Source organism: Microtus pennsylvanicus, chromosome 3, assembly GCF_037038515.1.
Source record: "Microtus pennsylvanicus isolate mMicPen1 chromosome 3, mMicPen1.hap1, whole genome shotgun sequence".
Lineage (NCBI taxonomy): Eukaryota > Metazoa > Chordata > Mammalia > Rodentia > Cricetidae > Microtus > Microtus pennsylvanicus.
In genome coordinates, this window is record NC_134581.1 from 28,491,786 (window position 1) to 28,508,211 (window position 16,426).

The 16,426-nt window shown below is 42.3% G+C and overlaps 1 protein-coding gene across 3 annotated transcripts in view; it reads right to left on the minus strand.

Moving 5' to 3' along the window:
• Slc9a9 (solute carrier family 9 member A9) overlaps nt 1-16,426 on the minus strand; it is a 546,122-nt gene that overhangs the window by 257,578 nt on the left and 272,118 nt on the right. For all 3 annotated transcript variants that reach the window (XM_075964987.1, XM_075964988.1, XM_075964989.1), the window contains exon 9: nt 14,874-14,962. In XM_075964987.1, coding sequence (XP_075821102.1) covers nt 14,874-14,962 — 89 coding nt within the window. The remainder of the gene's footprint in view (nt 1-14,873; nt 14,963-16,426) is intronic.

Below are 16,426 nucleotides of genomic sequence, written 5' to 3' on the forward strand. Positions count from 1 at the left end.
CTTAGTGGGACAATCCTTGGCTCGTGTTACGTTCTTCAGTATTTTGGCCCCGTTTCTGTTTACTCTTGGGAAATGGCAAGAGTACAGAGCTGGGAGCCCGGAGCCCACCCAAGTTCTGAGTGCTGGCTGAAGGGGTCTCTATTGGCCTAAGGGATCATTTGGCTCCACGCAGACAGTATTAGTCAATGAGTTTTGATACTAGACAATGAGAAGAGAAAAATGTCTTGAGAGCAATGGCCTTCATTTTCCATGTGTCCTTTGAGTCACCCTTCCTACTGAAGTCCCAGGGAGGCTAATGGCACATATGACGTTTTGTTTAAAACATGTCATAAAGTTTGGTGTTTGTGCGAACTGTAGCTGAAACTTTCCATGCAATTTCAAATCAAGGATTTCTTCTCAAATTCCTGGGTTGAGTATTAGAAACCGATAAAAAAACATTGCTTTGATTTCACTACTCTTGGGAATATTTGTGAGAACAATAGACAAGCAGCCACCTTTCTTTTGAAAGACAGGTCTGATTCTAGCCCCTGAAGGTCATCACTCATCACGACCGGTGACCCAGAGGCCACTCAGGAAGTGATGGCTCGCATGTGCTTCTAGCACTGACAAAGTAGGCCGTATAACCTACATATGCACCACAGGAGAGCGCTACATTATTTTATGGATATCTTTTTTAATATATGTAAAACTGAGCCATTTATGAACACAGAGATTACAGAAAGTCTTAAAAAGAGCTTAAAATACTAATGTTCTGTCATGGAATCGGGATAATTTTCATATCACAAAATGTGCTAGCGCAAATTGTTTCTGAGCGGAAAGATAAGCATGAGAAGTAGAAACCTCGATCCAGCTGCTGCTGCTGCTCCCAGCCAGTGACGCCTGGGAAGCATATTTCCATGCCCAGTTGGACATTATTAGTGAATCTGCATCCTTTAAAAATTGCTTTTTCTTAATGTTGGAGATCACTGGGTGACTTTTCTTGGAGCTGTTAAATATGGTTTTGGAAATAGAGGCTTCTTTATCTATTATCAACTCCTTGAATACATTCCTTGGGTGATAATGGGGCTTCGGAGTACTTGTAGCTTACCACACAAGGGTGCGATTCATTGAGAACAACAAAATATTTTGAGGATGAGAGTTCTTGAGAATGTTAAAGATTCTCAGACACGTAACACAGACTTACAGAATGCTTGCACATCAATTTTAGATAACCTCAAATACACATTTGATTCAGCTTCAGACATTTACCTTATTATCTATAAAATGTTCTGTTTGTATGTGGTTCTGAGGAAAGCATCGAGTGGGCCTTAGCTTTTAAGCAACAGTCCTGGGAAGCTGTGTCCTAATTCACAAACAGATAGAATGCTAACTGCAATCATTGTCACTTAAGAAACAGTTTATGCTCAGGTGACGAAATTTCAGATTAGATTTTAGGCTTCAGCTTCAAGAGTATTGAACCCACAAAATGCTGCTTGTTGGGGGTGCCAAATGGTTTTAGGTGAAGTGGACACATTTTACGGTTTTCTAGGTTTAGGATAAAATCGCGCCTTTGCAGATTCTTCTCTGGGCACCGTTGGAAATGCATTTGTGAAGGAAGAGCTGGAACATGGGAGGCTGGGAGACGCTTCTGGCTCACAAACTAGAGACGGAGGAAAGACGTTGGTGATGGGAAAGCACTGGACTTAGAATTGATTCCAGTCTCATTTTTGCTGTGTTTCTACTTACGGTAGAGTCTCCTGTGAATGATGGATTATTCTGCTCACATTCCAGTTTCCTGTTTTGTAAACAAGAGCTGATAGCATGTAGGTCAGTGGTTGATGTCACAAGAGCTAGAGATATTAATTTTCATTAAACTATCATGGACAGTGAATGACAAATATTCAACGAGTATTAATTGGTTGAGTATTTTACAAAGTTAGGGTAGGTAAAGATAGATTTAATTTTTTGTAGTAGGATAGTTTCATGTGCTACAGTTGGTACAATGAGTATGACAATGAATGCATGAGACTCTTCAGTGGAGCCTTGGCCAAGTGATCTGAAAAGGGATCTGTGGACTCGGGCTTTGGCAGTGGGGTTTGCCTTTCTAAAGCAGAGAACTGTAGAATACTTATTTTGGTGATGTCTTGGAGTCATCCCACCTACAAAAATATATTCATTTATACAAACACTCATATCTTGGAGTCGCTTAGTCTCCACCTACTCACACAGAATATAAAATCTCTGGCAGTTTTCTTTTTCCTTAAGTATTTATAGGATCCCCAAGGGAGGAGTTCCTTATTGACTTTAGTGTCCCCTTGATCACTGCTTCTCAGGTGTTGCCCCTGCCAGGGAACTTCATAGATTCCTGCTGCTGAGGCTGCACTTCAAACCCAAGAAATCAGAGACTTTGAAGGGGGCACCAAACATAGGTTTTTAAAACTCTGCTTCAGTTGTGCAGCCTGCTTTGAGGACTACCATCTAAAGCCCACCGGCATGGAGCCGCTCCTTACCAACACAAACAGTTTTACCTTGTGTCTCATTACTTGTCTCACCCTGCCAACCAATGGGACCCAGTCAGTCCTTCCACGCTGTGCTCCGTGCCTTCTAGTTTTTCCACTTAGTCACCCGGTAGATTTACTGAAGCATAGTTTCAAATGCCGCAGCCATGCCCCAGTCTAGACGAAATAAATCACAAGTCTTGGGCATAAGGTCCGGGTATCTGGGATTTATGAACAACATTTTTGATGTGTATTGCTTTAGCAGTCTCTAAGAGAGTCGAGAGCCCCTCTCACGCATGGCATTGCCGGGCTCTATCCTCTGTTTGTTCCCTCCCACACACAGAGCTTCAGCTAGCCCCAGCTTGCCCAATAGCACCCCAGGCTGCCAGCCACACTAATCAGGATTTGTCACCTGCATTTCCAGGACTATCTCACTCCTTGGGGGCACCTGCTATTTCTGCTACTGGCGTCTTAAGCCATATTTTCCTGCCTCTTTGTCTTTGGCATGTATGGCTCTTTCTAATAATTTTTTCCTCAAAAATAGCTTTGCGTGTGTGTGTGTGTGTGTGTGTGTGTGTGTGTGTGTGTGTGTGTGTGTATGCGTTGATTTTTTTTTAAAGAGATACCTTTCTTTTCCTTGGTTACTTGCACAAATTCTCTCTATTTTTTTTATTTAATTTTTTTTTCTTCATCACCCTGAGAAGAGGAGTGGGCCCCAATAGAGATACCTGTGTTCCTGATGAAACTCTCTTGGCTCTACTCCCATGACATCCCCCCCCCCACTGTTTCAGGTGTCAATCACTGTTTGCATAGTGCAGGCATGCCAGCCGGTGGGTGAGTTGGGGTGATCAAGTTCATCCCACAAGAGGATGCCAGCCCTCAGGATCTGTCACATGCCTTTTCATTTCCAGGGAGCTGTCTCTAAAGGCTTTTCTTTCTATATTAATTTATAAATACTCGAGTTCCAACTATGAATAAAATCCAGATTCCTTCTCTTGGGTGGCCTAGAACTCAGGCAAATCAGCAGGCAGGTTTGAACACATTTTATTGCTGATGAACATTCTAGACTTTAATTGGTGTTTACTGTCTTAAGAATGGAGGAACCCGTTAAAGAGTGCCATCGTCCCCACGCTGGTGTGTCAGAATTCTACAAACAGCACACTCATTCCGGGAAAGATTCAGAAGGAATTTTAAGGAAAGAGATGTTCCCCTTACAAATCAGACTGCTTTCCTCTGGGTGGGCTCAGACTTTGCATTCTTCAAATATTAGCTGAAAGAAAAGTCTCATACAGACCTCAACATTGTGCACCAAGAACAGGACAAAAGGCAAACAATAAATCAGCACAGGGAGAGAAGAAGGGTGGTGTTTGCCCCAAGACAGCGCTATAAATTATTAATTTATGCCAGAAATGAGTACAGGCAGTGTCATGAAAATGAATCACTCTGCTATCAGCCTGCAGACCACCGTTTGAGAACACCTGCATTAGGACATAAAAAGTTAAGAAATAGTTTCCCTTCTGGTTTTAGGGATGGCCTTGTGTAGAGTGCTCCCCATTAGAGATCCAGAAGCAGCTGCATGAGATCTCAGAACACAAGGACACACTGCCACTTCCCATTCAAAGTGCTGGCACTATGAAGCCCTCCACGCCTGTCTGCTACGAGTGGCTCGCAGATCCGTCCCATCCCGTGTCAGAACCCCACAGAATCATAGACAGAAACTTCAAAGAAAAGCAAGTCAAGAGCTGAGCAAAATGTCATTTTATGGAAATCCAAAGTAACCTTACCCAGACGGATGTCTCCCCAACCCTGTTTTCATGGGTCTCTGGGGAGGAGCGGTCATGTGAACACAGGCTCTCACAGTGAGGACAAGATCAAAACTTCTTTCCCACTAAAGAAAACCCTTTTCTTTTCTCTATTTTCTTTTCTTTCTTTCTTTTTTTTAAAGATCAGGTTCTGTTCCCTTCTACTTCATCTTTGAATGCTTAAATTGACCAGATCAAGGCACAGCACGGAATGGGGAAAGAAGCCTGTCTTAATGAGTAGTTTTTACCAGCTTGGAACAAAAAGAAAATGTACTGGCAATAGCTCATTATCTGCTCCTCTGTCCTGAAGCAGGTGGACTACCATGGTATTCTCTTCCCTCTCAAGACCAGAGGGGATTCCAACCATCCCCACCCCAACCCTAGTGCCCTACAGCACAGCCGCCTTAATGACTTTCCTAAATCCAAGTTCCCTGTCTGGCATTTTATTTAGGGCTCCAGATCATATTTCCAAGGACAGGATTGATTTTGGATTTTTTGAGTCACATTTCTAGAAGCAATTCAGTTTCTTTCTTGAAGGAATGAGACAGAAACTTTCTGTTGATTACATTCTCTATGTCCTTCAAGGCCATCAGGGAAATGGTAGCCTGAAATTTGGTCACATTCTTAATAAACACACACTTGGGCATATGCATTCAGCCTCGATGTTTTCTGTGCTGCATCAATAAAATTTAATTAAAATGTGTAGGAAAATTACCACCATCCCCATTTATCACCCTCAAACGCTATTATGATACTAAAGCCCTTCATACCTGTACCTGTAAGTGGGATGCTAAAAGTGTAATGGGCCATTAAAGGGGGTTATGCCACTACCATCCTTAGAAATTTTAAGGTAATAATGGGTAACCATCTGTCTTGAATGTCATCAAAGTAGGGACCAGGACAGTTGATGGATTAGACTCTATTCAGACACATTTTTTCTCATTTTGCATGGAATCTGACATAATCATACAAGAGTATGGGTCATAAATATTTATAGGTTGCTATTTAAGCATTGATGATGGTATTTTTTGTTGTCTAAAAGTGAGAGATGGATGGATGGCGAGGTGTGTGTGTGTGTGTGTGTGTGTGTGTGTGTATGTGTGTGTGTGTATGTGTGTATGAGTGTGTGTAAAACTTAAGTTTGTCTTCATAGGCCTGTAAATTCCCAACCACAGTGGGATGTTATATATTATCAACAAACACAGATGTGAGGTTAACAGACCAGTAAAGACCATTGGAGCAGTTACAATCTGACTCTAGTTTTGTCAGAGGGGAAAAAATATTTACGTGAAAAAAATTTCCAGGGGAAGCATGTCTCCTGGCTCATGTCTTTTTTATGTTTATTCTCCTTGTCCCCTGGGATCCAGTGCTCAGCCTGCAGAGGGAATTCACTGGGCTTCCACGTGGTCATCCGTGGCCTGCCCCTGTTGTCCTATCAACTGTGGAGTAAAAGCTTCTGGACTAGGGGTTCACAGAAATTCTGGGCACTGAACGTACAGTACAGCATGTTCTCGCCTTGATGTGGGAGCCTTGCTGCCATTAGCATTTGAAAGGGAACACTTATTAGTCAAACTACTAAATGTCCTTTCTACAACATAATGAGTTTCATTGAAAAGAATCACCAGCTCAGCCACAGAGAAATTTCAACACTTTGCCATCATTTCTAAACTCAGCCCTTCCAGGATAATATTTTAAAGGTACTCTGAATGAAGAGAAGAAGAAAAGTGGTAGAAATCTTGACAAAGGAAATGTAATTAGAATAAAAAAAATCAAGGCAATCCTATGCTTTCTCTAGATGTCTTTGATCTTGTCAGAAGTCAGTGGAGCATGGGCATGGTTGCCCCCACTCTCTCCTTCCACAGCCTCAGAACAGGTAACTGCCCCGAAATGTGACTGCTTTTGTTCATGTGTTGAAGGAGGTAAAAATGCACAAAACCATAATCTAAAACTACTGTACTGCAAATCAATAAGGCAGAGACACGCTGCTGGAGACAGAGCAAGTCATAGGACTGTACTTGATCTTTCTTTCCGTGTCTCAGGATCACCCTAGACATTAGCCTTACGCAGTCAGCTCATTAAATTTAAATTAATGTGTGCTATCAGAATTAAAGAAACCATTAATTAGCACATATTGTTTCTCCTTTCTAATTTTTATCTTGGAATGTTCATGGTCATAATCCAGTCAGTCATTAATTTACATACTAATTCAGTTAGATTTTAGTGAGCTCCTAAGTCTAAGGCGAAAGTCAAGCGATAAATTTCCATAAATATCTCTTACAGACCAAACATCCTAGAGATGAGAGTCTAGAGTCTTGAAAGGCTGGAGTGAATTTAAATAGTATTTGCGTGGGTGTCTTATTAGAAGGAAATTCAGTGCTAAGATCAATAATAATAATGATCAATTGCTCATAACTAACCCTTAAGACTTTCCTCAGGAATCTCATCCATCTGATTAACATCAACCACGGGTCTGAAGATCTTAAGCAATCATCAGCCTAATTGGATAGAGTTGTCCAAAACAGCCCACTGAGGACTACAAGGTCCCTCTGAAGGCACCTCCCTGTTTGTCTCCCATGTGCCTCTTCTCTGCCCCCTGGTCTATGCCAGCAACAGAGGTACCCTCTCTCTACTTTACTGAAACCTTGTGGGTCCTAAACACCATGTTGATTCTTTGTTTTAGGGACTTCTGCTACTTTTTCTTTCTGTGTTATGCTCTTAATTACTTAGTTCTCTTTGGTTTCGTGCTCTATATACCTGCATGGTGGTCTCCTGATTACTATGGAAACCAAACTTCAAGCCTCCAAGTCCCAGGCCAGCTTCTCAGGGTCAGCTCGTCTTCAATAAGCAATTTAATCCTCTGGTTCTTAGGGCATGTTGGGCCTTCCTCCATGTTAACACTTGCCCCATGGGAGGATGCAACTCCCTCCATATATGGACCTACACTATATTAGGAATTCCTAAGAGAAATCACTGTCTTTTTTGCCTTTGTTTTCCAGCCTTACATCGTGTCTGCCATGAAACCACTGTCATGCTTAGTACACACTCAGAACATGCTTAAAAGGAAAAAAAAAACCCTGGAAAGTCTTTTGTTCATGTCCTGAGATGCTGTGCACTGCCAGTGTGACTTTTACACTCTCTGCCATGGACGTAGGTAATCTTAGGAAAAGTCATTGCAACCACTCACTTTGGTTCAAGCTGAGAACTTTTCCACAAAGAACCATCCAATTCTCAGTGTGAAATTTTTCTTCTCAGTAGGACTAAAAATGTTATTTTTTGATTGCCTCAATCATGAATTTAATTTGGCAATTTCAGGCCCTCATCACATCTCCATGAATTATCATTTTTTTTAAAAAGCAAGTTATCTTTTCCCAACTGTAATTTAAGAGAAGAAACCAAGTGTGGACCTTGAAATCGGTGTTGGACAGAACATGTTTGACAACACATTTAGTTCAGCCATTCATTTTACAGTGAGCAAACTAGAGTTCACATTGGTAAATATCCAGGGTGCTGCCCTTAGCAGCAGAGTTGGGGCAAGACTCCTCTTTGCGGACTCTCAGTCAAATGTTCTTTCATCACCTCTCCTTGCTTCTCTCATATTCCAAATCCTTCATTTGAATTTTCTTGCAAAGTCATGCATAGCACATTCAATTTGGCTCCCATTGTCTCTTTTTATTGGAAATTTAAATTTGGATTTGCATTGCTGCTTTCCCATTCAATGGCAATAAACACTAAAACTACCGGGGGGGGGGGGCTGGAAATAAAATAAACATCTGGAAAGAATGCTATAATGAAGGTGCTATTGTTTGCCCATAAATGCTTGACAAGGACTCTGGCTTCTCAAATGCAAACACATGATATGTCCAATCCTACCGCATTCCAGTTAAGAAGGTAAAATGAACCCAAACTGGTAGATTTTCAAGTATGATAGAGGATTTAGGAAAATTACTGTCTGAACCAGCTAAAAGTGTGCTAAAAGTGGCCAAGTGTGGCGGTTTGAATAAGAATGGCCCCTATAAGCTCATATATTTGACTGCCTGGTCACCAGGGAGTGGGACTGATTGAAAGATTTAGAAGGTGTGGCCTTGTTTGAGGAAGTATGTTGCTGGCCACGGGCTTTAAGGTTTTAAAAGCCAATGCCAGGCTCAGTCTCTCCTATTTGCCTATGTATAAGGATGTAGCTCTTAGGTGCTGTTCCAGCACCTCCTGTTTGCCACTATACTTTCTACCATGATGATAACAGACTCTCTGCCACTGCAAATGGGTCCCTCAACCTTATAAGTGTCGCCTTGGTCACAGTGTCTCTTCACAGCAATAGAACAGTGACGAAGACACCAAGTCTTTGTCCCCTTATCCATGCCAACTGTGAAAACCTCACTGAAAAAGTGACGTTAACTGTTACCCTCTTACCTACCAATAACAATCATTTAAGAAGAGGCCTGAACATTTGACACTATTGGAAAATCTGAAGCTGACTTCTGCCTCTGAGAAGACTTGGCAAGCCCTCTCTGATGGGTCACCTAAGTGTTCACATCACTTCACAGCACCCAAGGACAGTTAACTCTCTTGGTTGACCACTACAGTCAGCTACTCAATTCATTTTGCTGGTCCCTTTGCAGTGGAATCCCTTTGGAAGGCTTGCCCATATACTACAGGCTCAAATTTCTTTTCTCCTCCTCTGTCTTGGACTGGTTTTCATTGCCACTCTGCTAGTCTATAGTATCAGTGTTAACAACTGTAAGGGAGATTTATCTGTCCTGCCCCATCCCACAGTCACTTCTAAATAATCACTCAGAGGCTTAATATTAACTACAGAATATTTGGCCTCTAGTTCAGGCTTCAAACTAATTCTTACATTTAAATTAACCCATTTTTTAATCTATGTATTGTCATGTGGCCATGACTTTTACTGGTCTGTTGGCATCTTGTTTCCTGGGTGACGGTTGGAGTCTCTCTTGACTCCACCCTTCTCCTCTCTGCATCTCCATTTGGCTTTCCTGCCTAGTTGTATTCTGTCTGGCTATAGGTCTGTTCAGCTTTTATTACCAACCAATGAGCGCAACATATATTACAGTGTACAGAAGAGTTATCCCACAGCAAACAACCTTCACATCTCCCATTTTCCTTGCTATTTCATCCCCACTGGCATAATTCACCGCACTCCTTAATGAGCTTGGATCTCCTTTTAATCTCTAGCAGGGGATAAATACTATCCCAGATTTTCTTTTTCCTACTGACTATGACAACATACTTGAGACAATTAATTTATAATGTGAGAAGAATTGTTTTAGCTCATAGCTTTGAAGGTGTAGTTTAGGATTGCAGAGGTGTGTGGTGAAATAAAACTGTTCACCCCATGGTCAGGAAGCAAAGGAGAAAGGGGAGTCCAGGGTTTTACAATCCTCTTTAAGGGTGTATCCCCAGAGATCTAAGACTTCCCATTAGGCCCTATCTACAAGCATGTAGCTGATATTGAGACTTCCAATGCTGTACATCTGGCCTAGACATTTCCCCTGGACAGCAAGTACTCTATGTCCAGCCGGTGACTTTATAGTTCCAATTTATTGCCTAATGCTTACCCCACCTGACTGAGTCAACACGGGCTCCTGATTGTCCGCCAGCCAGTTAGCCTCACATTCCCTGGCTCACAAGGGTCCTCCACTGTCAAGTCACAGCACATGCATGCCTGTAGGAAGGTGCTCCAGTGTTTGTCCACCTCATTCAGATGCTCTGTGATCTGGTCTTTGGTGCTATGCCGTCGTCTCTTACGCTCTCCTTGGTTCACTCTGTTCTAGCCATGTTTGTCCTTTTGACCTTGCTATGAGCTATTCTCGATTTCTAAACAGTTATACTCCAAATATGAATATGGCACCCATTTCTATCTCTGTGAAATATCTGTCTTGCGTAGGCCTTCTCTGGCTATCCTATTGAAAGTCACAAATCCCAATCCCATCTCCATTTCTTGTCCTGTTGTAAATACATGATCTAAAGTCAATCATTCTGACTACTATAAAGCGCTACACTAAAGGACCCTTTACTCTATTATGTTGCTTGTACCTTGAGTGGTGCCTGGTTAAGAGGCTCTTTAAAATGTTAGTTAATGAATAGAGGTAATTAGTGGTAGTCAAAGGAGCTAAAAGGTATACACAAAGTAAACGAGTATGTCGTACGTATTAACGAACAGTGATTTCTTAGGCTGCACTTGTATCTTCTGGAAATAGTTTTAAGTGGGGACTAGGAGAAAGGAACGAGGAAGTCTAGTAAAAGGGATGGCTTGGTAATACATGGTTTTGCAAGTTAGCCTCCAGCATCGGGAAGGTAGTTAATGGAAAAACTTGGAAGCCTGGCCAGCTTGCACGACTGCCTTGGGGAGGAATGTTGGGGTTGGTGGTCTCCTAGGTTGCTGTGTGTGGAGGTTCACCTTGAATGTCCCTAGAGTATTTAGTGTCTAGGACCAGAGGCCGGGCTTGTGAAACTTGCTTGCCTCTAGAACACTTTTACATGCAGAAGCAGCGAACCATGCCCAGTCATGGGAAAGGGTTGCTGCCATGTTTATGTGCTCTTTAACAAAGGGTGTCAGCTGACTCTGCGACTCCTTGCCTTGGATGCATCATGGGGTCAACACGTTTTTTGGTGCTAACACATGGAAAGACTCAGGGGTTTTCTCCACAGAGGCTCAAGAAAAAAATGAATTCACCTAACATTTAGAGGACAGTCATTTATACAACCTGTCTTAAGGTGAGAATGTAATTCTTGAAAAGGATTTTAATTCTCTGAGCTATCAGGAACACATAATTTTCAAAGGCCTTTGTTTTCAGGTATAGCTATTTGATTAGCTAGAATAGGCAAAGTTGATGGATGAAATTCCTTCAAAATTCTATCACCTTCAGGTTTTATACCACAAAGTTGATTTACACAGATTTCCCTCAAGACTTCCCTTGTTACGTTTTTAATGTCCCATTACATGGTCCTGGAGAGAGAGGCAAAGAGGTCAGACAGCTGTGCCTCATGTTGGCAGTGTGGACACAGGGTGGGAGGAGACACCATGTTCTCCAGCCGTGTGATGTCACATAATATTTTCCAAAGCACCACCATGTTTAGTGGGAATGTGTTGGCCACATCTGGAACCCATACTTTGGAGGTTCTGTACAACTCACTGTGAGTCTCTAACTCACATGAGGAGTTGGAAGTTGGAACTTCTCTGGCTACCCTGTGCAGATATGGCTGAGTATGTCTGCTCTCATTTTTTTTTTTTTGCAGAGCAGTAACCAAAGAATCTGTATATGGGAGTATAGGTTACATATTGTCCCCATACATACACATAGGTATGCATGCATCTATAAATATGCATGTATATATTTGTTATTAGAGGAAAGTGAATAGGAAATGGTAGATGTGGTAGAAGAAAAGGAGAGACATGAGAAGAAAGTGGAAGAGAATCAGCATTTATTAAACCTCGACCTCACCTAGGCAGAAGGCAGTGTGGGAGCAAGGATGCAGGTGTGCCGTTATCTGGGAGTTAAAATAAGCTTGTAGAAACCTGTTTCTTTAAGGAGAGAGTGCCATGAGATGGATTGGGAGCCTGTCAGGGAGTGCTTGTCATGACATTCAGAGGGAGAACAGAAGGCACTGATTTTGGCTTTGTCTCCCCTAGGTACTGGACTGCTGTCTCACCATGAGACGAGTTATCTTTGAAGTGTTGCTGAGTAGTCTAGATAGCATGACTTAAAAGTGCAACTCCCTAAACAGGATTCAGCTTCCCAGAACACAAATGCTAAGAGAACCAAACGAGGCTAGAAAAAACCAGCCCAAGACACTTCCCTTAATGCCCAGGAGAATGCTACCAGTCCTCATAATTTAAAAGATCCTGGAATCGGGGGTTTCTGGGTTTTAGTATCAGTATTTTGGATTATTTATTTCTGTTTCATTGGAGGGCTGTCAAAATGTCAGAAATTTTATTTTATGATGTCTATAAAGCATCCACCTGAAGTAAAGCGATGGACCTGGGGAAGTGTGGCCTTACAGAGTCCCTGTTCAAGAAAAGGACACAGTCAGGACAAGCTGAGGTTGAGACCCAACAGAGAGGGGAGGGTGCAAACCAGAGTTACTGCAGAGAGCCCCGGGTAAGCCTTCAGGAACTCCTGGCCAATTCCAGATTTGGCTGAGATGCTTTCTTCCTTTCCCTACACCCACTCTACAGCATCACATGAGAAGTCTCTGACTGCTCTGCCTTCATCTGCAGTTTGGATAGATCTCATCACTGAGTCCAGTTCTTCATCATGTCCCATAGCTACAGTCCCTGCCAAATCATACTGCAAAGCTTACTCACAGCCCGTTGGGCACTTGCTTGGCTGCTGATTTTGTACTGAGTCATATAGAATGATTAAGAGAGGTGATCCAAGATGATGATTGGAAGTGGACTTGCTTTAGTACTCACAGAAGGCACTGGCAAAGGTGCCCTGGGGAAGCTTATCCTAGAATACACACCCCAACAAATCCATAGACATTCGGACAAGCTCAATCCCTGTAAGCAGACCACCAAGTCCATCAATGAAAGCGATGGACACTTAGAGATACAGGAACTAAATGCTTCCTGCTGAGTGTTGTTTGGAGAGCCAGTTTTTTTTTGTTGTTGTTAAACAGCAAAAGCTAACTTGTCTATGTCTTCTTTCCCCATATCCACCAGAATGAGAGTCCTAAAATGAAACTCCGATTAGGCTGACATCAGTCTGCTTTAAGGATCTCAATAATAGCCTTTTGAGCTGAATTATGCACCCTTCCTCCAGATGTATGTATTTCAGTTCTAATCCTTAGTGCCCCAGAAGTTGACCTTATTAGGAAGTAGGATCACTGTAGATGCAATCAGTTCAGAGAAGGTTACGCTGTAGTAGGATAGGCCCTAACACAATATGATTGATGTTCTTATTAAAAGAAGAAATTTGGAGAGAGGCTGGGGCCTGGGAGAACCATGTGGACATCAAGGCACAGGTCAGGATGCTCTGTCTGTAAATCAAGGAAGAACAGCACAGACTGCCAGAAACGCACTGAAAAGAAGAGAGACGGTGCTTGTCTTCCCTTAGAAGGAGCTCATCATGGACACTGTTGTCCCCATTTTCTGGACTCCAGAGCATTGAAACAAAGATCCCTTCTAGTTATTCTACTCCAGGAGTTTCCAATCCTGTGGGTTGTAACCCTCTATAGGAATCACATCTCATACACCCTGCATACCAGATATTTACATTACAATTCATAACAGTAGCAAAATTATAATGATGAGATAGCAGCAAAATAATATTGTAGTTGGGGGTCACCACGGCATGCGGAACTATATTAAAGGGTATTGGTATTAGGAAGGTTGAGAAGCACCTATTACTTTTAGGATGAAGTTCAATTTCCTTCATAAAGTGCATACAATCAACCTTTCTCAGCCCAAGACTGCCTGTGTGGTCTCATTCCTCATGCATGTCTCCTTGACTTAGCTTCTCTCTACTTTTAAGTCCATTAAACTATACAGCACATCAGTGAATTTCCTAAGAGAATCTGTCTGTGCCAATCCCTTAGTACCCTCAAGTGCCCTTTCCTTTTTTTAAAAAAAATATGTATTTATTTGTATTTTATGTACGATGATGTTTAACTCACAGGTATGTCTGTATGAGGGTGTGGGGTTGTGGGGTCCCCTGGAACTAGAGTTACAGAGAGTTGTGAGCTGCCGTGTGGGTGCTGGGAATTGAACCCAGACCCTCTGGAAGAACAGCCAGAGCTCTTAACTGCTAAGCCATCTCTCCAGCTCCTTATATATCCTTCTTAATACTCTCCATCCCTTGCTACATCTGACTTGGTACATCCTTACTATCGCTCCAGATTGGGTAAAGTCTCCTGACTTTCCCAGTCACAGCCATGGGAGAATGCCCTATTGAATGCTCCCCAAACACTCCCCAGATATTTCTGTCCTAATATCTGGCATTCCGTGGATTGTGTGCTTACTATATGCCTTGTTCTCATCAGTAGCCTTCACAAAGGTTTTTCCTTGAAGAGAAAGTCATCTTCAGTCTCTGCATACCTAGTTGTCAGGATACACTTGGCACAGAATGGCTTAGTAGAAGGAGCCTATGTGTGTTCTTCTGCAGACACACACACGGATACATCCTCAGAACAAGGGAGGCACATTTTGCTCATATGGCAACGGGCAGTTGAATTTTCTTGGAAACAAAAACACTCAATTGAAGACCAAGCACTGTTCCACATTCTTCTTCGTTTCCTTCTCTGTATAACTTCCCACCTCCACACGGTTTATGCAGCCTTTAGACGTAAGTGACTGTGAATTATTCCTACTATAGGCCTTTCATCTTCGAGACCGACAGCTCATGCTCCACAACTCCCAGGAGGGAGAGACTATTATAACTATATTTTTGCTTACCAAGAGAATTGTTAATGGTTATCCTGGAGGGAAAAAAATCTATAAATATCCAACCTGGAATGAAGCCTTAAGCTTACTTTCTTCATTGACTAATAAAATTCTTTTCCTGTGCACTGTCAGAGTGACTACAGAAATACCGCACCAAGAAATAGACAAAACCAGGCACGAATTTTCTTTTACCTGCTTGGTCCTCAGTTTGGAATCTGATGACAGGTTGTTGTAGGTATAATGTGCCTGCGTGACGCCACAGAAGAGAACAGCAACTATGCCTGAAATTCAAAAGAAGACCAGTCAAAGTCGAGTTTCTTTCCCATGTCAGAGGGCTGGAAAATGGACTCGATGTCAGGAGAGGTAAAATTCGCAATAATTACCATGATAATGAAACCCCGGGTAAATCTTGCTACCTGCTTTAAACAGGTCTTGAAGTTGAAACATAAAGAAAAGCATTAAGCGGTAGTTTCTGACTAAAAATGGAAGTAGTTTCTTCCTGGGGAGAAATGATCCTTTAGTCACGAGTTAGAAAAGCTAATCTTAGAAACACATGAAGAAAAATTGGGGAGTCAACTCAGGGCTTCCCAGAGCCAGTGCCAACAACGGTGCCGCATTTTCCCATTAAACGTTGGCACATCCGCTTGCCGCTGTGCGCCCTGGGGAGCCTGGAGAGGTTCCTGTTGTACCATAATTTAGTCTCGAAAGCCATGAGTCACACACCTAAGACACGGACAAGGGTTTTGTTGCTCTTTCCAGTGCTTCTACTTGCCAAGCAGGAGACAAGGGACCTTGTGTACCCCTTTGCCTCTCTGGCAGAGCTGGGTGTGCTCTTTCTGCAGCTGAGGACCAGTGAACACCTTTGCCCAAGCCATGCTCTTCTTGAAGGGAGCAGAGCTGTGGTCTATTCCAGTGTGTTCTTAAGCCACGCTGCTCACAGCTTTCAATGCTACATAAAGTCACACATGCCAGATGCCCCAGGAGGACAGAGAGCAGCAACAGCAGAACAAATGTGTTCCTTGTTCCTCGGCTCTGCCTCTGAGAGTGTCCCTGGCCTGGGTGGGTTTGGGTGAGAGCTGCACTCTACTCTGGATTAAAGATTAGATTAATTATGGGAAATTGGGTATAGAGGGGGGCTTGGGGAAAAGCATGGGAGATAAGTATTCCTCAACTCAGAACAAGAGGATTGTGCTGAATTTTAAGCAGCAGAGGCTTTCCATCTAAAAACACTCATAAATTAAATGCTGATGATTCTTAAGAGTATAGAGCTATGTGAACGGAATACTGGCATTTCAAATGAGCTTAAAATAAAGAATTTTAAAGGGCTGGGCTTCTTCATATGTAGACTGCATGTATTTATTTACATACTGGTTATTTTTCAAGTTGGTATCAGATAAAATATTGTTTAAACATGTTAATAGGATACTAGTGCAGAGCCGTTTCCATTGCTTATTTCTTTTTAACATGTTTTATATTTTTGGATAAAGAATAAAAACAAGCAGGAAAGTTTGCTAAGAAATACACACACACACACACACACACACACACACACACACACACACATACACACACTATTCCTAAAGATTTTTGGTAAATTTTTAGTTTCCTAGCATGTCTTGGGAAATTCTAAAAAGTAAAACATTTTTATTCTTCACAGAATTTCTATCAAAAATCAACCAGTCCCAGGGATGCTCAAGTGAGGTAAGAATGCTGAGGTAGTAGAAGGATCACCATCCATATACTGT